The 25232-nt window shown below is 32.7% G+C and overlaps 2 protein-coding genes across 2 annotated transcripts; both read right to left on the reverse strand.

Annotated features, from left to right (window-relative positions):
- Positions 1–7561: 7561 nt before the first annotated feature.
- On the reverse strand, positions 7562–14712 carry LOC108999002 (beta-glucuronosyltransferase GlcAT14C-like). Its single transcript, XM_035688010.1, has 4 exons — positions 13915–14712; positions 13372–13447; positions 13155–13270; positions 7562–8248 (listed from the first exon to the last, which is right to left on the reverse strand). Exons 1-4 carry the CDS (start codon positions 14468–14470, stop codon positions 7734–7736), a joined length of 1263 nt encoding a protein of 420 aa, XP_035543903.1. The 5' UTR covers positions 14471–14712; the 3' UTR covers positions 7562–7733.
- Positions 14713–22085: 7373 nt separating this feature from the next.
- Positions 22086–22941, reverse strand: LOC108999023 (RING-H2 finger protein ATL33). The gene has a single exon (XM_018975819.2). It carries the CDS (start codon positions 22736–22738, stop codon positions 22220–22222), a length of 519 nt encoding a protein of 172 aa, XP_018831364.1. The 5' UTR covers positions 22739–22941; the 3' UTR covers positions 22086–22219.
- Between the last annotated feature and the right edge of the window lie 2291 nt (positions 22942–25232).

Genomic DNA, 25232 nt, shown 5'->3' on the forward strand with positions numbered 1-25232 from the left:
GTTCAGTCAACTTTTTATTTTTGTTTTTTTGGAGTTTTTGCTTCTTTTTTTTTTCAGTAATGTTAGATATAATAAAGATTTTACTCATAAGTCACTGCATAGAACACACACATATACTGTTGATGTGATAAAATTTAATTTGTAAAAAATATTTATAAATTTAAATTTTACAAATCATATTATGTCACATCAATAATATGGATAATATATTCTACATACTGGATTGTGAATAGAATGATTAAATGCTATTTAGATAGTGAAATGAGATGAGATGAAATAGTTTTAGATGAAAATTAAAAGTTGAATAAAATATTGTTAAAATATTATTTTTTAATATTATTATTGTTTTGAAATTTGAAAAAATTGAATTGTTTATTATATTTTATGTGAAAATTTAAAAAAATTATAATAATGAGTTGAAATAAGATGAAATAAAACACTTTCATTATCCAAATGGGACCTAAATCTTTTTGAATAAGGTTCCGTTTGGATAGTGAAATGAGATGAGGTAATTTTAGATGAAAGTTAGTGCTATACAACTTCCTACTATTCCCTCAACTTCCACACATCAGCCTACGTGACTTTTCCTCTTTTTTTTTTTTTTTTGGTTTTTTAACAAACCGTGCAGCATTTTATTAGTCTAGGAACCATTTTGTAGTAACCTCCTCCCCTTCCCGCGTTGTTCTCCCCCCATTTTCTCTTCGGCATTTTTCTCCCCCCACCACCCACCTCATCTTCTCTTATGCCCATCTACTTGATCTTGCTACTGATACCCACCATCAATCTCCTGGTGCTCTACAGACAAGACCGGTAAGAAATGAAAGAAAGGATTTTTATTTTTATTTTTATTTTTATTTTTATTTTTCTTTTTGAAATGAGGTCTCTCCATTTCTAGTATATTTTATGGATCTGTGAGTTTGTTTTTATTTTTTGATCTGTGTTTTGTGTGGTACTAAAGTGTGTTTTGTGGGGTTTTTGTTTGATCTGTGAGTTTGCATAAATAACCGAAAAGCTTGCAGATTTTTTCGCAATTTTTGTGGGGTTTTTTGTTAATCTGTGATTTGTGTTCATTATATATTTGTCTGTAACGTTAAAGACTGCAACTAGATATGTCATTGTTGTGCAAGTCCAGAAATCATGGCATTGGTTGATCTGTGAGTTTGTGGGGTTTTGATGACCTCAATGTTGCTTCAAAACCTTAACAATTCACTTTAAACTTGGCCAATTTAATTTTATTTTTGTCAATTTAATTAGCAAAAGCATATCAACCCCCCCTCCCAATAGGACAAGAGAGAAGGGACCAAGGTAAATTATATGATGGATGCTATTATATTAGCCTTTGCTTAGGCACAAAAGGAAATCTCTATTATTTATATTATTTATATCTTTATTTTTGCATTTGCAGTTGAAGGGGGTGGATTTTTGTCACCAGTAATTGAATTTGAGTTAAATAGTGTGATGGGTGAAGAGTGAACATTATGCCCCATATCATAACTAGACACATTTTCCAAATACTTTGATGTTAATTGTTATCTTTGCTAGCTGCAGCAAAAGGATTTATAGCCATTTTTTTCTTCCCTAAATATCAACACTGGAATTTGATGATGAAGCAGGGTTGAAACCAAAATATCAACTGCATTTTTTCTATTTAAGGAATATGTTATCACTAATAAAAAGAAACTTTGGTGGCATTGGCTGTTAAATTAGTTTTCTGATGATATGTCATGCATGCCACTTCGAACTTGGTGCGAATCAATTCCTGTGAATTATTTGCATAGTTGTTAGTGTTTACATATTAGTAAGAGCCCTGCTACATCCACAGAAGATTTCCACCGAAATCTTCTACCGAAAGGCAAATGTTTTTTTTTTTTTTTGTTTTTTTTTCAATCATTTTTTTAAACACTTTAAATATTTTTAAAAAATATAAAAAAATCATAAATTCATTTAAAAACATTCCTTAATCACTAAGTAAAAATTAAAAAATTAAAAAAAAATATAATATAATTTCGGTAGAAATTTTCGGTGAAAATATTCTGTAGGAATAGCATTTTCCTATTAGTAAATATGAGTTTTTTGTAGCAAATTGTAGCTACAGGTATATACGTGACAATTAGTGTATGTATTATTGTGATCACGACTTCTTTTTTTTCCCTTTGTTGATACATGTATAAACAATGAAGCTTCAATATGCAAAGACACTAGAAGTTCAAAGGCCTGCTTTCCAACGAGAGGATTGATGCTCACTTGATAATGCATATTTTATGGAACTATGTCACTGCAGCTCTCAAATTGGAAGTTGAACAATTTTGAGATGTTTGAATTTGTAGTGTGAACTGTTTGGCATTGGGTTATATCCAAACTTGGTATTTTGTTGTTTGTAGTAGTTTGAGAATTATTGTATCCAACCTTGGTGTAATTATTTTGATTTTAAGAATAGATGGATGTGAATGCATAGGCAAATTATGGGTTGCAGATGAGTTGGAGAATTATTTGTCAGTTGATGAATGTAGTTTTGAATGTTAGAGTTGATGGATATAATTTTTCTTGTAAGCATTTTGGATTACTTCTACAGATTTGATAAATATAATTTTTCTTGTAATGTATTGCTTATGCTCGGTGCTGAAAGTGATTGAATACATTATGTTTTACCTCTCCCACCATACTAAGACGATTCAAGTGCTAGAACTCCACGTTGGTTGAGGTTTTATATAGGATACATAATTATTTATTTCATTCCTTTACTTAAATTAGGTTTGTTTCACCAAGAGCTTTTAGAATAATCTAGAAATTGCTGAAGATGAATTTAGTACCTTTTTTTTCTCTCAATTGCTTCACAAGAGTGCAAAGCTCAGGATGTGACTAAGATTGTGATTGTAATGTACTAAAGGAGGTCCCATGGATTTCGCCTGAATTTTTTAATATATTAAGCACAAGTTAAATCTGGTTAATCTTTGCAAAAGCAACCATGACTGAACAACAAATCATGGTCACATAAAAAATAAAGTGCAACAACCAACAACTAGCAAGCATCAAAATCTAATCCGGAGTCTCCAACCATTACATTTACTTACCAATCACACAAATATCATGTTTTGGCATACAGTGGCAAACACGAGGCTAGAATATAAAACCCATGCCAAGAAAGAGTATTACAACAAGCTACAAATTCAATTACTACCAACTACTCCACAATAACAATTAAATGAAAACAACACAAATTCTGAAATGGCCGCAGCTTCTCCATTGAAGGACCTCTTTTCATCACATTGTATCTTCATCTCCTGCACCATAAAACAAAACAAGGGACAATGAGCATTGCTTAAATAGCTTAAACGAAGAAAGTTCACCAATTGTCTTGTTTTAAAAAGTGAGGACTTTTAATAGCTTTCAAATTATGTTTTTCAAATACTCCCTATTGGGTTTAAATACTCATTAAAAAAGGATTGTATGCTTTTGTTGTGGTTAAATTTTTTACATGTATTGCATGAACGGAAGTCAGTCTTTGATAAATCAAAGCTTGATGATGGGCAAGAACAAATAATCTCAAGCTGTTTGCTTTTGTATTTCTGTTAAACACATGATGGGCAAGAACAAATATCAAAGGATCAGAAGATAAATCAAGGAGAACAACCTCCAAACAGGGAAATTACACACAAAATCAGTTCAACAAATATTCCAATGCATCTACTTGATGGGGATCAAGCTAATTGCACTCAGGCAAACTAATTAATTACAAATATTCAACATAAGCACACAAAACTTTTGTATCACTGTCTGCAATTGTGAACATAGCAGAATGTCTTTTTCCCAATTTCATACGATATTTGCGACAATAATCTCCTATCTAATTTCATCTTCAAGTGGCTTGCTTAACAAACGCCTTACTAGTTAAGAACTTGGGCAAGCCAAATGAATGATGACATAAGATGAAGCATTGGGAAGATGAACAAAGCATTGGAAGGAAACTTGCCTAACAGTGCTGCAAATCTGGACGCACATGAAGGTTTGAATTCTGCCTAAGGGACACACGATGGAGAAGAAACCAGTGACACATGTGAAGGTCTATTTCTGGATGCAAAGACACACGGATGGGGGTCGAGTTTGCTGTCGATTCGAGCTTGCCGCTTGCCCTAGATTCCAAACTATGGATCGAGTTTGCCCTATATTCAAGTGCCAAGCAATGGGGGGAGAGAGAGGGGATGAGCTGAGTTGATGCCAACAACGTTGAGAGAGAGAGAGAGAAGAGTGCATAATGGGGAGGGAACGCTTAGCGGGTTAGGACAACTTCGAAGAGATAGAGAAGACAGAGCTGAGAGAAGATTGAATTCGCGTTTGTGTTGGATGAAAGAACCGTGACGTGGAATTAGACCCGGTTTGCCGTGTTGGAGAGTGTGTGGAGTGCGGTGGGAGACTGGGAGCTAAGCATATTTTCTCTTAGATGAAAGTAAAAGTTGAATAAAATATTAATATTATTTTAGAATTTGAAAAAGTTAAGTTATTTATCATATTTTGTGTGGAAATTTTAAAAAATTATAATGATAAAATGAGACGAGATGAAACACTCTATCCAAATGGGGCCTAAGTGTCGTTTTTAAAAAAACTTATACGAGACTTATAATGAACACGCTTTGTATTTTTCTTTCTATTTGCAACTTTTATACAAGTAATGTATTATAATTAACAAGAAAAATTGTATTTACTTTTAAACAAAATATGTGAGCCTAACTCTTGTTTCAAACCAACAATGGTCGTCTTATCTTTGTCTGAGTTTTAATTGAAGAAAAAGATTTTAATCAGGATTAGAGCATTGTCAATGGGTTAAAAAAGTATACATATTTGTCCAAAATGAATGTCCAATGGATTATGCATCCAATATGTATTTCCCATTTGTCTACAGTAAATCCGCTACATGTAGCGGGTATTGTTCATTATCTAAACTTTTATTATTATTATTTTTCTTTTTATCCTCATTTTCCTTTATTCTCTCCTATTTTCACTTCATATTCTAGTTTCTCATCATATACCCAAGAATTTATTAAGAATATTCTCATAATGTAATCCTATTTTTTCATCTTTCGATTTTATTTATAGTCTTTGTTTGGCTTTTATTATATCACATTGTATATGAAAAGATATTGTAAATATCAAAAAATATGAAAATATTACAAACTCATTGATAGTTAGAGGAAATATTTGAAATAAAAAAAAATATTTAAATGATATAGAGAAAAAATAAAAAATACGAATTTTGATAATGTATATTAAAGAACGGGATAAAGAAACTATTGAGAATACTCTAACTAACTTTCCATTAAATCAAGTCCTTTACATCATTTACATTTTTTTTTTTATAGGAAATAGACTTCATTTCATCCATGAAGGAAATTACATATGTGACTAGGCAATACAAAGAAAACTCTGAATACAAGCCAAACTACACATCTGTTGTACGCCTCCCAACACACAAATTACTTTACGACGAATATTGTCTAAATTTCTAGAAACTCTCATAAGAGAGTATCACTTTCTGTATAAAACAGAGATAAAACACATCTTTACCTCTAAAGTTGGAAAGGGTATCTCAACCACCCCCATCCTTCAAAGGAGGAGAGGTATCCCAACCAACCTCATCCTCCATAAGGGGAGGGGTATCCAACCATCCAGCTTTGGACATAAGTCTAATAGCCTATTTTTTTTATTAAAAAAAAAAAATAAACAAAATACAAACACCAATTAAAACCTTGCACCTACACAAATAAACAAAACACAAAATCCAGCTTGAAAGAGCCCAGCCTAAAAAAGGGCAGCCCTAGGGTTTCATCTCTAACTTATGGCCGCCACCCTTCTTCAAGTTTCTTTTTCCTCTTCCTTCTCTTTTCTTTTCTTCTTCCTTTTCTTCTTCCTCTGTCGCCCAAAACGCTTCCTCCTTAGCCCGATCTTCTTCCGCCACCCATCCTTCACATTAGTTTTTCTTTGAAGGGTACAATAACCTCACCCATACTAGATTAAAAATTTTGAAATTCAAAATAAATAAAACTAGAAACAAGACATTGCAGTTCGGCCACCTCATCACCAGAAATACCTGATTTGGCGCCAAAATCTACATTCGATTCTTGATGCTAGCGCTACAAAGCATCGGATCAAGCATCTGGCCGGATCCATCAAATGGATAGTAAAAAAATTAAAAAATCAGTTGAAACAAATCGAACTGGACTTAATTAGTGGATTCGATCTGATTTGTAAGCTGTTCAATATGATACTGATTCTTAAATATCAAAATCGGTCTTAAACCAGCACGGTATCGATTTTTATATTTTGAAAACCAGTTTAAACCGAACCGGATCGGTATATATATTTATAATTTTTTATATTATATTACATATATTATATGTTAAATTGCTAATTTATATAACATGAAATCATAATCTTATTATTCAAGTCTATTAATCTTATAACATAAAGTAATATAATATGTGATATAACATAAAATTAATCTTATAATTTGTAATATAACATTGATATAGCATATAAATTCTAATCTTCAACATAAACATTAATATTAAGTTATTAACATAAAATTACTTTTGATATATATATATACATATATCAATGATAAATACATTCTTGGCATAATAAATTATAATATATATTCTTTTTGTAAATACAATTTTATACATTTGATCATAATATATACTAATATAAAAAGTTTAGAATTGATATAGACTATAGTTAAATTCAATATTATACCAATACATATTAATTATTAGAAAATAAGTACTTATACTATAATATAAATATACTAATAATTTAATATATGTAAACATCTTATTATTACTAATATAAACAATACGTAAAACAAGAAAAATCAGACCGGTTACACCCCTACTACAAGCAACCCCAACATTAGAGATTTTTTCGATTGCCAAAAACAGTACTAATGATTGTTTTTCACCGTCGATCATGATGGTGGTAGCCACAATCGTAGGTGGCAACCGCCATCCCAAGCAACGACCAAACTAATTGTATTTTGAGATGGTTGTGGCCACCACCTTGAATAACAGTCATATTGGTGGCCGAAAGTTGTCTTAAAAATAATTGGCATTGGGGATTTTAAGAGTTGTTAGGGTTTAAAATTTTACCTTTGTAATTAATTTTGATCGGATGAGGTTTTGCTTATAATAAAAATGATAGAACAATGAAGTAGTTGCTTAGGATTTGAATGTATAAAGCTTAGATTTTCCAGCCTACAGTTGGAGAAACTGTTTTATTTTTATTTTTGTCAGTTGAAGGAAGGAATGCAAAAGCAGCACTTATGACCATCTTCCGAGTGAACCGAGACCTGATAAGATATATAATCTTAAAATTAAAACAATGACTCAGAATCATTCAGGCCCATCCAAAACAATAGCCAGCCACTGGAAAGAAGCAAAATTTACAGAATCATCCATTATCTCGATTAGAAGATGGGATTCTTGTTTGCTCAGAATATATATATGAATGCATAAAGAGGCTTCAATCCCCTATGATGGATGAGGATTTATATTTAAAATGAGAAAAGATGGAAATAGGCACTAGAAAATCATTATACTCCTCATCAGCACAGCTGTTTCACTGTATTCAATTGGAAAGAACCTGTACACATGCATTTCACTGAAAACAAAGTAGTTCTCCAGATAATAACCCAACATTGCAGGTTGAATAAAAATGGTGGGAAAATTTGAAGCATTGCAAGATTATTTACACTGTTTAGACCTGAAATTTTCTAAATCAAGAAGTTTCACTATTAGTTTTTCTAGTCTCTTTGACTTTACAGTTGGTTTAACTGCATTAGGATTTCCGTAAAAAACACAAGGATCTTTACCTAATACAGAACTCCCCACACACCAGCCACCTGGTGTAAACTGTCCATCTGATCTCCTTAATATCTCTTCATCGATTTTTTTTAGAACAGGATCATCTTTGGCAAACCTATGTGCAAAAGGAGCACCACTCTGGAGCATGTCATTGAAGTGTTCTCGTGTCAAATTCATCGGGTGTTCCTTTGGAGGGTTGTCCCACTTTGTATATCGCAAATCATGGTTTACAGTTGTGTTCTGATAGTCTTTGTGGTTGCAAGCAACAGTGTGAAAGTAGCCCTCAGGCGATGAAAGGTAATTTGTGTAGTACATAAGCAAAGTGCGAGGAAGATTATCCCATCCCCAAACACAGAACTCTAGAAACGATTTGGTCAGCACCACCCCTGCAGAACCTGTCAAATAAAGTTTTGGGTTCAGTAAATTAGCTTTCAAGCACCATTATCTTAAAAAGAACAATAAAGAAAAGCTCAGTATCATTCTTGTAGACATTCATGGAGGGAATCCTTTCTTTCATTCATTGATTTACAACAATATATATACTACATACAATTGGCGATTATATCCTCACAAGTTACACTTATTACAACCATGTCCTCTAACACTCCTCCTTAAGCTGGGACAAATATATCATACAAACCCAGCTTGAAACAAATAACTTTAACCGACTACAACACAATGACTTAGTAAACATATCTGCGAGTTGATCTGCAGACTTCACAAAAGGTATAGAAATGTCACCACTTAATATCTTATATTGAATGAAGTGACAATCAATCTTTATGTGTTTAATCCTCTCATGGAACACAGAATTAGAGGCAATATGCACTGCAGCTTGATTATCAAAAAATAACTGAAGAGAGACAGAAGCTGGAAACCCAATCTTTTGAAGTGCTGCAACCATGTCAACTCACTAGTAGTGTGAGCCATTGCCCTGTATTCAACTTCTACATTAGACCGAGCTACTATTGCTTGTTTCTTACTCTTTCATGTAACCAAGTTACCTCTCACAAAGGTACACTATCTAGTGGTAGATCTTCTATCTAAAAGGGATCCTACCCAATCAACATTTGAAAAGGCTTCAACCTTAAAATGTTCATTTGGTTGATACATCAATCTAAGACCAAGCGCTCGCTTAAGCTGACGAAGAATATGAATTACAACATCCCAGTGTGAGACTCTAGGCATTTGTAAAAATTAACTCAGTACACTAACTGCATAAGAGATGTCTGATCTAGTGATAGTGAGATAATTCAATTTCCCAACAAGTCTTTGATACCTACTTGAATCTTCAAACAACTCCCCTTCCTCTTTCAAGAATTTACAATTTGGGTCCATAAGAGTGTCAATAGGTTGTGAACATGCCAGTTTCTTTCAAAAAGTCAAGTACATATAACCTTTGAGATAGGTTGATACCTTTTTTAGATCTTTTGACTTCAATTCCAAGAAAATATTTAAGTTTACCCAAGTCTTTTGTCTGAAACTGATCATGTAAAAACTGTTTCAGCCTAGCAATTCCAGTAAAATCACTCACAGTAATTACAATGTCATCTACATACACAACCAACAATATGTGACTTGCATCACTATATATGTGAAATACCAAATGGTCTGTTTGGCATCTATGAAGATCAAATGCCAATACAACATCAGAAAACCTCCCAAATCATGCTCAAGGAGATTGTTTCAAACCATATAATGTCTTTTTTAACTTGCATACAATACCTTGATAAACTTCTTCATGCAAGTCACCATGTAGAAATGCATTTTTAACATCCAGCTGAAATAAGGTTCAATCTAAATTAGCAACAAGAGAGATCAACACTCTTGTTTGAGTGTAACCCTTAGCAACGAAGCAGGCTTTTAGCGGAGATTTTGGAGACTGGGGAGAAGTCTCATCGTAATCAATGACATATGTTTAAGTGTAACCCTTAGCAACCAAGCAGACTTTCAGACATTCCATAGAACCAATAGGATGAAATTTGATTATATATACTCATTTACAACCAATGAGTTGTTTACCAAGTGGTAGTTGGACAAGATCCTACGTCCCATTATGGTGAAGAGCATCCATTTTATTTTGCATAGATGTTCTCCATCCCGGATCAAATAAGGACTTGTTTGGATTCACAAGTTATCTCAGCTCATCTCAACTCATCTCAACTCATCTCACTACTATTCATTACTATTCAGCAACTTTAACTCACAAATCTCACTACTATTCACAACTCATCTCATTACTATTCACAATCCATCTCAACTCATCTCAGCTCATCTCAAGTCATCTTCGAATCCAAACATCTCCTAAAGCATCCTGAACTGTCTTAGGTATGGCTAAGCAAAAATCCGAAAATTCGACTCCAAATCCAACTCAAAGTCAGAGTTCTTTTTCCCCTTGGAAGTCGAAGTTGGAGTTGTTGATGAACCGACTCTGCTCCGATTCGACTCCGACAATCCGCATCAGACTTTGCCCCCCGACTACAAGTTCAATTTTATAAAAATGTGTTTTTCTATATATTAATCATTTAGGCTACGTTTGGATGTTGAACTGAGTTGAGATGATAAAATATTGTTAGAATATTATTTTTTAATATTATTATTATTTTGAGATTTGAAAAAGTTGAATTGTTTATTATATTTTGTGTTGGAATTTGAAAAAATTGTAATGATGAGTTGAGATGAGTTAAGGAACCAAACGAACTCTTAAATTTTATATAACTATATCTTATATAGTTAATTAAACTCAATAATATACTAGCATGAATTATTATAAAATAATATATTTATACTATAATATATATAGACTAATAATATTTTAGTATATGTAAATATCATACCATTACAATATTACTACCATGTAACATTAAATTACTAATGTATAAATATAGTAACATGTAATACTAATGTATATACTATAAACACTAAAATGCATAATAATATGTAATACTAATATATAATAACATGTAATACTAATGGATAAACACTAATCTATAAATTTATAATAACATATAATACAGTAATACTAATGTATAATAACTAAAGTATTAATCATATAAATTTTATATAACAATATCTTATATTAATTACATCTGCATCTTGTCCTGGCATCCCAGAACCAGAACAACCTATTGATGCTCCCAATCTCATAGTTGAAGAGTCTAGCGGACTAATAGACTCTTCAATAGGCACTCCTAATGCCTTATGTTCTAACATTCGCCCTCCACCTGGTAGTAGAGTTCCTAAGAATAGGTCTTTAGTATGGGCTCACTTCACAAGAGTGTCTGATTGTGATCTCGAAGAGCCTATAACTACTTGTAACCATTGTAGGAGGCAATAGAAATGTCATCTCAAAAGGCAAGGCACTTCAGCCATGAAAGCATACATCCAATTTTGCCCCAAAAACCATAAGAGTAAGTTAGACAAGAGTCAAATATTCTTGGTCCCGGAAGCAAGAACTGAAGGAGGGTAAGGGGAGAAGAGCTTAGAAATAACCAAGTACAATGAAAAAAAAATCTGGGTTGCCCTTGCTAGGATGGTAATAGTGGATGAGTTACCCTTTAGAGTTGCTGAGGGCCAAGGGTTTCGGGAATACGCTAAATCCCTTGATCCTAGGTTTCCAATTCCTTCTCGATTTACCGTAATGTGTGACTGTATGAAACTATTCTTGAGAGAGAGAAGGATAGCTTGAAGAAAATGTTTTTTTACTACCAAATAAAGAGTGAGCCTGACCACCGACACTTGGACTTCTATCCAAAATATTAATTACATATATGTGACTGCTCACTTTATTGATAGTAATTGGAAGTTGCATAAGCGGATCATTTCATTTGTTCGGATTAGCAACCACAAGGGAGCAACGATTGGGAGGAAGTTGGAGGAGTTTAAGCTGGATTGGGGCATTGGCAAAATCCTCACAATTACAAGTAGCTATAGGCTCTTCGGGATCACAATTGGGCACTCTAGTGAAGTGGGCCCATACCAAAGACCTATTCCTAGGAACTCTACTACCAGGTAGAGGGCGAGAGTTAGAACAGAAGGCACTAGAAGTGTCTATCAAAGAGTCTATTGGTCCGCTAGACTCTTCAACTATGGGACTGGGAGTATCAATAGGCTATTTTGGTTCTAGGATGCCAAGACAAGATGCAGCTGTGGATGTAGGAGTGCTTGTACCTTCTATATTCATGATTTAAGAACTAGAACACAACAAACAAACAAAATAGTATGTTTAAGATAATCACTAAAACAGCCCACAGTTACACAGCCCCAAAAGCACAATACAAACTCATTAACTCAACTTGTGGCTGTTTTACTATCACTAAAACAGAAATATATCATTAATCATATATTTGAGAAAATATGTTTTCATCTTACACAGAAAAAAAATCAGACCAAACAACATCACGCAGCCCCTCTCTCCCCTGTATTTTCTATTTAAGATGTTTAAGATGACCAATCTTATGATTATTCAATCTCCAAACAGATATGTTATATGTACAACAACAACCATGTCCTCTAACAATTCTCAAATCCCAATCACTATAACCTAGTTCATTCCTATCATTTCCAAGTAACATTCCAGTTCAGAATCAAATTTGAGGTATTTAGAGTGAAGAACTACAGAGCATATTGTAAATAATGGCTCCCTGTTCTAATGGATGGCCAAAATTAGATGACAACCAACACCATGATACAAATATTAATCAAACACAAGCAGGAGGCCAGCGCAGAAGTTGGTTGTGGGTTGCTAGAGCAATCTTTATACAAGACAATATCACAACACCATAGAGGATAACATTCTTTGAAAACAATCACAAATGACTACGAGATTTTAGTTCTTGAAATGAAAACTCATATTATCAAGTAAGCTTTTGCGGAAGAATCTCTGAAAATATTAGAAACGTATCAGGCTTTAAGGATATTGACATAATCTTTATATCTATGCTGTACAGGAAATTAGCATCCAGAATGGTAAGAACTTGAATCTGAGAATAACAGGAGGTTGTGTCCATTTTAAATTACATAGTTTCCTATCAACTACAATACTAAACTACAGCAGTAGAACTGAGAACCTGCCTAAGACTTCCACAACCTTAGTAGGCTGCCATCAGAATATCTAATAAGTAATACGTCTCATGTCCATTATATCTGATAGGAACTACTTGGTACCAGTCTACATTAATTCAGCCGAATAGCATATACAAAGAAAACTATCATTGGATCCTTCATACTAGCATATCAAAGTAGAACATTACTTGAATAACCAGATAAGTAATTCAACAATAAGACAGTGTCAAGCATTACCTGTGAATAACTTGAAAGAAGCAGGAATAGACCTTTTCTCCTTAGCCCAGAAAACACCCGATTTCTTGGCATGATACAAACCCGGATCTATTATGATAGGTCTTGCTCTCTGATTTCTGTGAGGATAAAGTAAGTAGCACATATGTATAAGCACAAAAAGATATTATAACCCCGAGATCGACAGAGACAAGATCAAGAGAAAGAATGGTAGGCTCACTCTTTCCATCCAATATCACTTGCATGCTCGAGGAAGTTCAGATCCTTGGGCAAGTATGAGAAAATATGCAAGAGATCTATTATCAAGATGAATAGAAACGTTAGAAAAACAGATTAATTTTTACATAGTGGGACAAACACAAATCTGAATAAATTTATCAAAAGCAAAAATATGCCAGTGTGGGACAAACACAATTCACGTCATCTCTCAAAATGTAACCCAACAGCTGAGACACAATGCAATTATATCCCATTCCTACTCCCAGATTTCATATATTGTTACAAGTGTCTGTCACACCATTTAAAACTCATTTTTCTTATTCAATTAATCATAAACAACATTACACGTCCATTAAATGTTCAAACTAAGCAAAAGTAGAAGCGTAGAACAAGACATTACAGGAACCCACAGATTTAGTTTGTATAACAAGCTATACAAAAGATGGCCCAATCAACAACAAACGCACATCAGATTCAATGAAAATCATTCAGCACTAAAACGATACATAAAACCAGAAACTTGGAAATTTAGCATTGGCATTACCATCTTGCGCAACGAGAGGATAATCCGAGGCGCTGAGATTAATAAACCAATCCCAATCCTTTGCTCGCTTCAACAGTAGCGCAATCGCGTGCAGCGTGCAAGCAATCATCGTCGGGCCCTTATACGTGACCAAATTGGCCTTCCCAACCACCATCACATTCCTGAACTCCCTAATCACATTCTCCGATTTCACAAATTTGGCAAGCTCAAGCCTTTCGGCATCAGAAGCCTCCAGATCAAGATGCAACAGATAATAATTCCTCGGGTGATACACCGCCTGAAGAAGCCGCCTCAGGCGCGGACCATCCCCGCTTGTGCCCGATAACAAGTACGCCAATCTCGGCAACTTCGGAAGCCCTAGCCGGTCATTCCCCGACCCGAAACTCCGGTCCAGAGCCAAGAAACTCGGCCGTTCATAAGAAAATTCGGCCGCCGAAGAAATCTTACTCTGCCCTAGGGTTAGCATAGCAAGAAGGATGACAGAGAGTACGGCAACAGTAAGCAAGGGCATAAACCATTTTCGATCCAGGTAAGACGGAATGTGACTTTTTTTCATTGCTATAATGGGGAATCGGAAGCTCAGAAAAAGTAGATTTCAGTACAGATAAGCGTAACCGAAGCTCAGAAAGTGTAAAGATTTGTGGAGGGTGTCGCCGGTGGGATGAATCGAGGAGAGAGGAGAGAGGAGAGAGTTGTTGTGTCGGCAGTGGCGTAAAGAAGTTAGTCTGGTTATGAGTGGGTTTGAATGGGGTTGTCAGTGGGTGGAGAGGGGGAAATCATACGTACGGGCCTCCTCGAATTAAGTTTGAATTTTTTGCTCCAAAAAAAAAACAAAAACAGAAGAGTATATACTTTGTCGATTCGGTCGTAATAGGGTCTGGTCTTCCTGAACGCAGTTGAATGGTTCGTACAAAGATGTCGCACTGTAGAATTCGTTGTCGTGTACCCTCCAAACTATTGTCGTTCAGACGTACCACCTATGGTTACGATTCTACTTTTCTTTTTAAAAAATAAAAAGTAATTGAATTTTATATAATTACCAAAACTTTTCGTAACATTAGGCATGTTTACTTATAAAGTTGATAAATTTATAAATATTAGAGAGATAATTTATGAATAATAATTAAATAATTTAAATTAAAATTTTATAAAATTTTAAAAAATGAGAAAGAAAAAGTTAAGTAAAAAAGTTAGTAAATTAAGAGAGGTTTAGAATATAATTTTTGTTTTGAAATATGAAAAAGTTAAATTATTTTTTGTGTTTTATTTGAAAATTTAAAAAAATTATAATAATTAGATAAAAATGATAAAAATTAAAAATTAAAAATTTTGAAATTAAAAAATGTTTATATTTAAATGGTATTTGAATGTTGAGATGGAATAAAATGAAGTGATTTTAAAAGTTTGTGAAACCAAATAAGTGCTTAATGAAATTATTCTCAGATTGGCATTGACATGCCAGTCAATCCATGTTTTTCTAATGAGATTATAAGAGAAAAAAAAAATTATTTATCATCTTTTTCGATTATAAATCATTTCACTGTCTTTTTATCTGGTATCAAATTATTGTCAAATAATTAAAAACTAATAAATAACTCTTCACTCAATTTGCCTCTCAATCTCATCATGTAATATGAAGCCCTCTTTTTTTTTTCTGTATATTGATTGCATGCCTAGAAAATGGAGGGAACAAAAAAACCTATATTTGTGTTTAATTTTTTTTATAACTTGATTGCGGAAAATTTATTGGAAAAATTTATTATACATGATGTTTTTGTATTATCGAACCTAACAGAATACATAAATGAAAAATAAAATTATTATGGACAAAAGAAGATGAAACCATAATAATGAATAAGATATCGTTGGATATAGAAACGGTTTATTCTTATATCATATCATCATCATAATTTTTTAAAATTCTTACATAAAATATAATAAATAATTTAATTATTTCAAATCTTAAAATAATAATAATATTAAAAAATAATATTTTAATAATATTTTATTTAATTTTTAACTTTTAATTTTCATTTGAAACTATCTCAACTCATCTTATTATCCAAACGGAATCTAAAATAGTAACTAAAGAGAAGTGGAAGGCCTCATTCTTTTTCATAATGAGATGAGATGAATTAGAAAAAAATATAAAAATAAACAAGACTTAGACAAAATGTTAATAAAGGGTAGAAGCAACAATCAACAAAACGATGACATATAGAAAGTGTAGAAGACAAGTAATAAAGTGATAATAAATGACGGAAGTAATAAAAGCAAAACAGTAACAGAAGAGAAGTGGTAATATTATTATGAATTGGTAATGAAGATTAGTTACGTGCAGTTTTAATAGTGAGTTGAGATGAAATAATTAAATTAAAAATTAAAAATTTAATAAAATATTATTTTTTATTATTTTTATTATTTTAAAATTAAAAAAAATTAAATTATTTATTATATTTTATATAAAAATTTGATAAAATTGTAATAATGAGATAAAATGAAATATTTATTATATCTAAATGGAGCCTTAATGTTTGCAAGAAAATTAAGAGGTATATTATGATCATCCAAATTTTATTATTTTTTTTGTTTGGAAAGTAAATTCATCTCGATTCTCAACTCATCATTACAACTTTTTCAAATTTCAACACAAAATATAATAAATAATTTAATTTTTTCAAATCTCATAATAATAATAATAATAATAATAATAATAATAATAATAAATAATATTATAATAATATTTTATCATCTCAACACAACTTAATTCAACATCCAAAATCTTCAAAATAATTAAAAAATCTAGTGGAATCAGTACTATAGTGGACTTAAAATCAATAATACCCAAATAAACATGCATCATGGTGCCTAAAATCTGACGCATAAAAAGGATTCAATCTTTAGCAAGCAAATACTTAAAAAGTATTTTTAAAAGAAAATAGAGAGAAATACAAAAACTAAAAAATAAAAGAATATATTATATACAAGTCTTAAATAGACAAATTTCATATAAGTACTTTGAAAAAAAATGAGTCTATAATAGTTTTTTTTTTTTTTTATATAGTTTTTTTAAGTTGGTGTGTGTGGTATAGGGGTTTCGACTTTTTGATTAATAATAGTTTAAGACCCCCAAAACCCCAGCTCCGAAAACTCCCTTCAGAATATTTAATTAAGTGCTCTTTAATTTGTTCCTAGAGAGACAAAGAAGAATATGAGAATATAAAATGAAAATTAAGCAAATTTTAAAAAAGAAGTGCTAAATTCAAAAAGCATTTTATAAAAATAAATTTATAAATTAATATGATTTAATGTGATACGATATATTTATTTTATAAAAAAATACAATATAATCTAACATAACATATCAAGCCAAATTAACATATAAATTTATTTTTATGAGATAGGGAAATGATAGGGATCCTGCTGAGGGATCCCGTTCATTTGTCCTGTTTCAATTTTTTTTTCTTAGTTTTTTTTTTTTTTTATGTAGTGGTTAAAAAAATGTTGTTTAATAATATTATAAATTTTTTTTTACATTATTTTTTAACACTTTTAAATATTTTTAAAAAAAGAAAAAATTCATAATAATATTAAATAACATTTTTTAATAATTATATTAAAAAAACTATAAAAAAAAAAGAAAAAAGTAACGGAATACTTGAATGAGATCTCAACGGGATCCCTAACATTGTCCTATTAAGATAAATTTAATTTATTTATGAACTATGTATCTCTCTTTTTAAGAGAATAGAAGAAAAGATATAATCATATAAGAAGTATAACATATGGTGTTGGACCCCACGGCACCAACCATGTGGATCCCACGTGTACACTACAAGATAAGACCACATAATGATCACATGTTAAGACAAGTGACATTAGGAAATTTCCTCCTCTAGGCTCTTAGGCTCTTAGCTATTCACATGTAAAGACTACATTTCGAATAATATTGCATTAAAAAAATAAATAATATAAAAACTTCACATATTTGAAGAGAAACATTCTCTCAAAAAAAAAAAAAAAAAAACTTGAAGAGAAACACTATTCCCATTAAATTTGTCTATCGAATTTTATTTTATTTTATTTTTTATTTTTAATTCATAATTAAGAAAGTTTTTTTTAATAAATGTATTCATTTTATTTACTTTAATCCTGATTTACGTACAGCTAAAGCAAACCCCAACAACTTTATCTTTATGCAATACCGTGTTGTTATTACAATCAACGAGGATATAACATCGAATTAATGACACGTTTTTAAAAAGGAGCTTAAAGAATGATGTCTTTCCTTCCTAGAGGAAGAATTAGTCCGGTTTAAATTTAGAGATTAGTTGAGATGAGTTAAAATAATTTGTAAATAATAAAATATTATTTTTTAATATTATTATTATTTAAAAATTTAAAAAATTAAATTATTTATTATATTTTATATATAAATTTAAAAAAATTATAATAATAAAATAAAATAAAATAAACTGACGTAAGTTTTGAATCTAAACAAAAACTTGATAAGGGAAGATGTCAACAACAATTCACGTCAAGAGAAAAGAGGGGAAAAGTGGGACATAGTGCCGAGTGTAGGCAAGGTGGCTATAATATAATTGAAAGCCATTTTCTTGAAGTTGGGGAAGAATGGCGACCAACTATATTTACATTCATAATATATATTAGAGTTGTGTTATATATAGTTATTTTTGTGTATTTTTTATATATTTTATTGATGTAATTAATTAAAATAATTATTTTATATTAAAAAAAATGACACAACCAATCATATTAGTAGAGTGTATAATATATACATAAAAATAAAGCTTTTTGTCTATATTTTAATATTTTTAATAAGATTTGAGAATTTATCTAACACATTGAACAACTTAGGCCTTGTTTGTTTTCCAAAAACATCTCATCTCATCTCACCTCATCATTACAACTTTTCCAAATCCCCACACAAAATAAAATAAACAATTCAACTTTTTCAAATTCTAAAACAACAATAATATTAAAAAATATATTCTAACAATATTTTATTCAACTTTTTAACTTTAATCTCAATTCATCTCATCTCATCTCTGAAAACAAACGAGCCCTTAATATTTAAATCCATATCTATTTATTATATGTACATTTCAGTGTATTTTAGTAAGATGTGGGGACTTATATATAGCACATAAGATTTTATGCTAATACTGTCCTTAGGGTGATCTCGTAGTTCGTAATTTCTATGGGGTAGAGACGATGGAGTCGGTCTGTATATCTTATTTGAAGATCAGAAGTATGAAATAATTCAATCATTGTATCAGTATTCATCAAAAAATTTGATTAAACTTCACTCTCTTTGTAAATCGGTACGTAGCATTGTTCTTTATTTATTTTGTAATTTATGCACATGTAAGATATTAAAGATCTTCAAGAATGATCATTAATTATAATTTTTATTTAAAAGAAGCAAAATATATAATTACTTATAAAGCTAACTTTTACTTTACACAAAACATGACACTAATATACATATATGGCACTTAAGCAATGCTTTCACAAGTGAACCAACCAATATGATCATGAGATTCAACCCATTGTCTTCACAATCTAGCTAGCTAGGATATTACAGAAAACATAATCTTCTACAAACCTGTTAATTCTCACAAAACCAAACATTTGATGGGCCCTTCATATGCGCATAGAATTAATTTCAGACTGAGATTAGTCAGGATGCTGTTCTTAGACACTCAATATCAATAGAAAAAAGTATTATTTAATTAAAATAGATAAAAAAAAAAAGTATTATTTTGGGTAGGGATGCAATTTGGATCCATGAGTCATATTTGTGTAGTTGTGTCAAGATATGGATATAATGTGGCTACATGGCTTAACATTAATCTGATCTTTTTAATTAAATCCGTCAAATTCTTTAACACTTACATTACTAGTTAATAACTGGTTGAGTCGTGTTACCTATAACTCTAATTTAATAAATCAGTTATGTTCGATTGACTCGAACACTACATGTATCAATTCATTTTAATTTTTCTAATCAAATTAACAAACATATTTTCATAGATGATAAGAAATTAGAATAATGATATAAATTATAGGAATTCTTGATAAAATCAATATTAAAAATCACTATCAATAACCATCATCAATAGACATATCCATTTTCTAAGCACTTGTCTAAATATCCAAAAATCATGTTACATTCAAACAAATACATGATTATAAAAGCTAGCTAGCTTCATCACTAAGCATCAAGATCACGAATTATTAAAATTTAACAGCAATCATTATCATTATCTTGGGGTTATCTTTTATAATAAAAAAAGAGAATTTAATTGTATGAGTTATGCTTTAAAAGGTTATAAAGATGATACCTTTATATGAATTTGTTGTGCATGCTATATTAATGGAATCCATGAGTAACTGGCCGGTGATAGTACTACTTTGTTTGGTGAGTGAGAATTTTGGGTGGCAATGATTAATGATGGGTTTTCATGTGATGCATTTTCTTGGGGTTTAAGGCTTTTATCTTGAGTGGTTGTGCTTCATTTTCAAGAACAGGGTGGAGAGTGTAGGGGATTGCAAGAGGCCGGGGGGTAAAACAACGTAAATGAATTGTATGGAAGGGAGAAGGTGATCGAAAGGGACGGGAGGAAAATGAAAGACATGAATACTTTTACAAATTTTTTTGTTATTATTTTGTTTTAAATAGAATATATTTTTATAAAATAATCAATCTTTTTCTCAATTTATTTATTTTTTATGTCGGAATCCACCCCTACCGAGCAAACTCCAATCACGTACAGCGCACTTTCGAAAATTTTCCTACACGAAACTGCTATAAAAATAACCATCATTAATTGGATATATAGCATAGTTATCATGCACCTCAAAGAACCAAAAATATAATAATCTATGGTCTGACCGTCCGATTAATAACACTGTATATTTAATTGGTGCAACCCTTGGTCTTTGTAGAAGTACCCTAAATTATAACCCTATAAAATTAAATTGATCATGATCTCTAGGGACGAAGTCATCAGTCGAATCATTGAAAAACAGGTGCAAATTTCCTGATCAAATCAAACACTTTCCTGAAACCTTAATTTAAGAGAATTGGGTGAGCTGTCTGTCAATCAACTTTTTCTCTCAGGTTTATAGGGGGGTTTTATAATTAATTGTACTGGTCTACCTAAACAAGACTTTGGAAGCAAGAAAATTCTAAAATGAATGAGACGTCCCACTTGCTCATCTCATCTCCCAGTAATCATACTGTATTGCCTTTGTGATAAGATTCCCATACTCTCTTCTCTTCACTGTATATGTAGGGGCCACCGGTTGCAGCGGCTTGATTCTAGGGTTCTCCAGAAAAGAAAAGGCTGATTCCAGTTACCCATTGCCCTTTTTACTATTTTCTCTGTTTGTTTAAACTCTGAACATTTAGGTAGGAAGGAAGGAAGGAAGGAAGCAGATAAATATAATTTCAACATTAAATACAGTAAAATTTGGATATAAACACAGTGATGGGAGCACTGGACAAGGATCATTTCTCAGTGTTCAATCATATGTTGCATCTCAAGAAGCTATGCAGAAGTATGAACATTAAGGTCACTTTGTAATCCATTTTTTCAAGAGGGTTGGAAAAGTAGGACAAAAAGAAGAGGCAAAAGAGCCCAGAAACTGATTTGGCTCTTTCCCACTAACGTGCCACTTCATTTAATTACAAGCATCCATGATTAAAGGTGAATATGAAACTCCATCCATATGGAGATATTTCTGACACTTGGATGAGATTTTAGAGCTGGGATTTCTCCGAGTTCCATAACTATGGGATTGCACACGTTTCCTTCTCTTCCATTTCTCAGATTCCTCAGCATTAATGGCAGTTTTTGTTCTTTATCGATCTGAAGTACCCCGTTTTCGACATTAATACAGCTTTAGTGCCTTGTTTTTTTTTTTTTTTGGATTGCCCACTGATCAAATATATTTGATTCTCTGTCTAGCTATCTTGATGTAAAGGGCTTCAAACTTGTTATTTCTCAAGTTTTAGAACATAAATTATTTAGGATCGATCAAAACAGAATGTCAGAGATCTGTAACCCTAATTAATTGCCTGCCTTGAATTCCCTCATTTTCTTGGTGCTCGAAGCCTCTCATAATTCCAACACTTAACTACATTTTTTTTTTCGGTGAAGTAGTGAAAAAGCAAAACAGTTAATTGCCTTCTCGCCAAACAAAAAAGCACTCACTTTTCCAAAAGAAGAAGAAAAATAAAGGAGAGGAAGATCAAGAATAATCTTGGTAAATACTGTCAAACCAAGGCAGAGGCATCCGGCAAACCTTGCTGATTATCTTCATCTCTGGCCGAGGCCGTGCCTTTAGGACGCTTAACGGCGATAGAAGCACGACAAACCGGACAATTAGAATGAGAATTGAGCCACAAATCGATGCAAGAAGCATGGAAAGAGTGTTTGCAGACGCTCAACTGCTTCACTTCTTCGCCGTTGGCAAAGACTGACAAACACACCGGACACTCACCTTCAACGTCTTTGACATGGGTTTCCTTCTCAAACTTCACATCCGAAACCACCTCTCTGCTGCTGATGCTCCCCTCGTTGTCGCTGGAGAGTCTCCCGGAGAAGCTCCGGTGGCGTCGTCGAAAAGGGTTGGGAGGGCACTTCACGGCGAAGAAGAAGGTGTAGACCAAGGCGGGGATGGTGACCACGGCGACGAGAGCGAGAACGAATTCAAGCGGGGACAAATCGACGCTGCGGGGCGGTGCAGGGAAGGGAGGCGGTGGTCGGCTGATAATGGTAGGGGCGCTCTCCATGGCGGGGGAGAGTGGGTCTTGCTGCAGCTTATGCTTTTGAGTTTTTTTTTTTCTTTTTTTACCTCTGGTTTTTTTTAGGAGCTTAGAGTTAGAGATGAAGACGTTAGCATCTGCGAACGGTGGGGTTCTCTGGAATTTTTATGTGCAATAATTGACGGGAAAGGTGGAGGATATAGAAGACAAAGCTCACGTACCATCATGATCGCAACACACCAAAACTCTCTTACCTAGAATTTATATTTCTGTGCAAAAATAAAAAATCGAATAATCCGATTACATAAAAAAAATTCTATAAATAAAAATAATTTTATAGACTTCATCATATTATAAAATTATTTTTATTATAAAATAAATATAATAAATTAAATAAAATTACGTTAATTTAAAAAATTATTTTTATATAATTTTTTTATGAATATAATAATATTATTTATCATCAGTATCCTCTCTATGGGTTCAAGACACAAGCAATTGGGCTAAGCTGCCCTTATTTTCTTGCAGCAGTTGTGGGTTTGTACGACCCAGAACAGAAAGCCATAATCAGGTTGTGAAAGGCTACCTGGGCTGAGGCTTTGACCTCTAATATAGACTAACAAAGGACCTTTTAACCTGTCAAGGACTCAAGGGCATGCCGGCTGATCGTACAAGATCCATATCTCCAAAATAGAGATTATTGTTCGACCCCCTTCCCAATATATCAAAAAACGAGAAACAAAAGCCCTTTAAAAAGATCTTCTTTGCCTGATAAAGCATCATTGGGTCGGACAGGCAGGACGATCCCTTGAATAGATCCAAAGTTCGCCTAATATTTGGATTCATCACTTCTAATTCTATCAAAATTTAATCCTATCAATATTTCAGATCAAGGTTACCCCAACTTCTTGTTTGAATTTGTCAACTTCAAATGATAAAGAGATATATATGAATAGATAACAAGAATAGTTTTTCTAGATATGAAGACTAACGGATTGCTGAAATAATTAATACCAAAACGTATATATATGACGATGATTTTAACATGTTTGCAATTGACCAAACGCTTACCTCTATCTTTCAAATGCACAATCTACCTATTGCCACGAGCAGTACGAGCCGTTTAACTATACATTCAATCGTGCTAACAGGATTGGCAGGCTTGAAATGCAAAGCCATCTATCAATCATTTGAAGAAGAAAATCAAGCTCCAGAATCCTGCAAGCCATGGACCTCCAGTGGCGGCCTTGCCGGAATATTTGGCATAGACGGGATTGCATGCGGCGAAGGCATAGTATCAGCACGACAGAGGGGGCAATTAGAGTGGCAGTTGAGCCATGTATCAATACAAGTGACATGAAACAAGTGTAGGCATTCAGGCAATACTCGAATCTCCTCGGCTTCCTTAAACTCACACAAACACACAGCACATGTTTCTTGTTCAGTTTCTTTGCAGTATCTGAAAACTGGAAGGAGTTGTACCATTGAATTGCTTGTGCTGTTAGGCCTATCTTCTTGGTTGGTTTGAGGGGCTAACTGGTGTCTGCTAGGTGGGCTTGGTGCTGCCAGCCTCCGGTTGCAGCAGGCAACAGCAATGTAATGGTATGTTGCAACCACAATTGCCCCTGCAATAACACCAAGAATGCCAATAAAAACTGGGCTAAATTGAAACTTTCGGTGGTCTCCATCCATGAGGGAAGAAAGAACATTATCTTGGTGAAGAAACCTAGGTGACTAGGGGTTCATGCTTGATCTTTTTATAATGTTGTTTCTTTGTACATTTGCCTATATATGTAAACAAAAGAAAAGCTCTGTGTCACTTGTTTTCGTGGGCGACACGGACATGGTCGAATTAAGGGAGAAGGAAAATGACCTTTAAGATTTATATTTTGGTATAAGATCTGGTTCTGTTTCATTACATTTGTTGATGAAATGCCCTTAAAATGGTTTTATCGAAAAGGTTTCAAGTCTGCAGGGCCAGCAAGAGCAACTTTTCGTCTTCTTTTACCCTATAAGATACCTTGGCCATATCCCATTTTTGTCAACTGTATGTAAACCCCACACCCTTATATCTACCAAACTAAGGTAAGAACACAAATGACACACAATAAATAATTTCCCATTGAATTGAATGTTACATGAATTACATAAACAAGCCGGACGAGCATCTTGCACATGCAAATTCTTCATTCTTCAAGGGGTATAGAATCTTTTATGTTTCGGTCGATGGTAGTGGATTGCGGCTCATGAGCACCATGCAAAGCTAACATTAACTTGATCGCCTTTAGAGAATGACAGCAAGGCCTACCAAATGAAGATTGGGTTGGGTAATAATAGGCTCAATGCCTATCCCATTTCTTGGGAATTACTTAGGTGTGTACCCACCGATTAACCATCATAAACCAAGATAAATTTTTAGTCGATCTACACAAATATCATACAGAATAAAGTTTATACAGACATGGTTTAACGTAATTCATCAAATTGTGAAATTCTTTATTATTTAATAGATCTGACATAT

The sequence above is a fragment of the Juglans regia genome, chromosome 3 (assembly GCF_001411555.2).
Source record: "Juglans regia cultivar Chandler chromosome 3, Walnut 2.0, whole genome shotgun sequence".
Taxonomy (NCBI): Eukaryota; Viridiplantae; Streptophyta; class Magnoliopsida; order Fagales; family Juglandaceae; genus Juglans; species Juglans regia.

Excerpts from the sequence above, each read along its gene's own strand:
- LOC108999002 (XM_035688010.1), bottom strand. The coding sequence starts at position 14,470 with ATGAAAAAAAGTCACATTCCGTCTTACCTGGATCGAAAATGGTTTATG. Across the intron at positions 13,271-13,371 it reads AGTGATATTGGATGGAAAGA|AAATCAGAGAGCAAGACCTA; the intron begins GTGAGCCTACCA and ends TTATCCTCACAG. Across the intron at positions 8,249-13,154 it reads TTCTTTCAAGTTATTCACAG|GTTCTGCAGGGGTGGTGCTG; the intron begins GTAATGCTTGAC and ends TTTATTTGACAG.
- LOC108999023 (XM_018975819.2), bottom strand. The coding sequence starts at position 22,738 with ATGGAGAGCGCCCCTACCATTATCAGCCGACCACCGCCTCCCTTCCCT.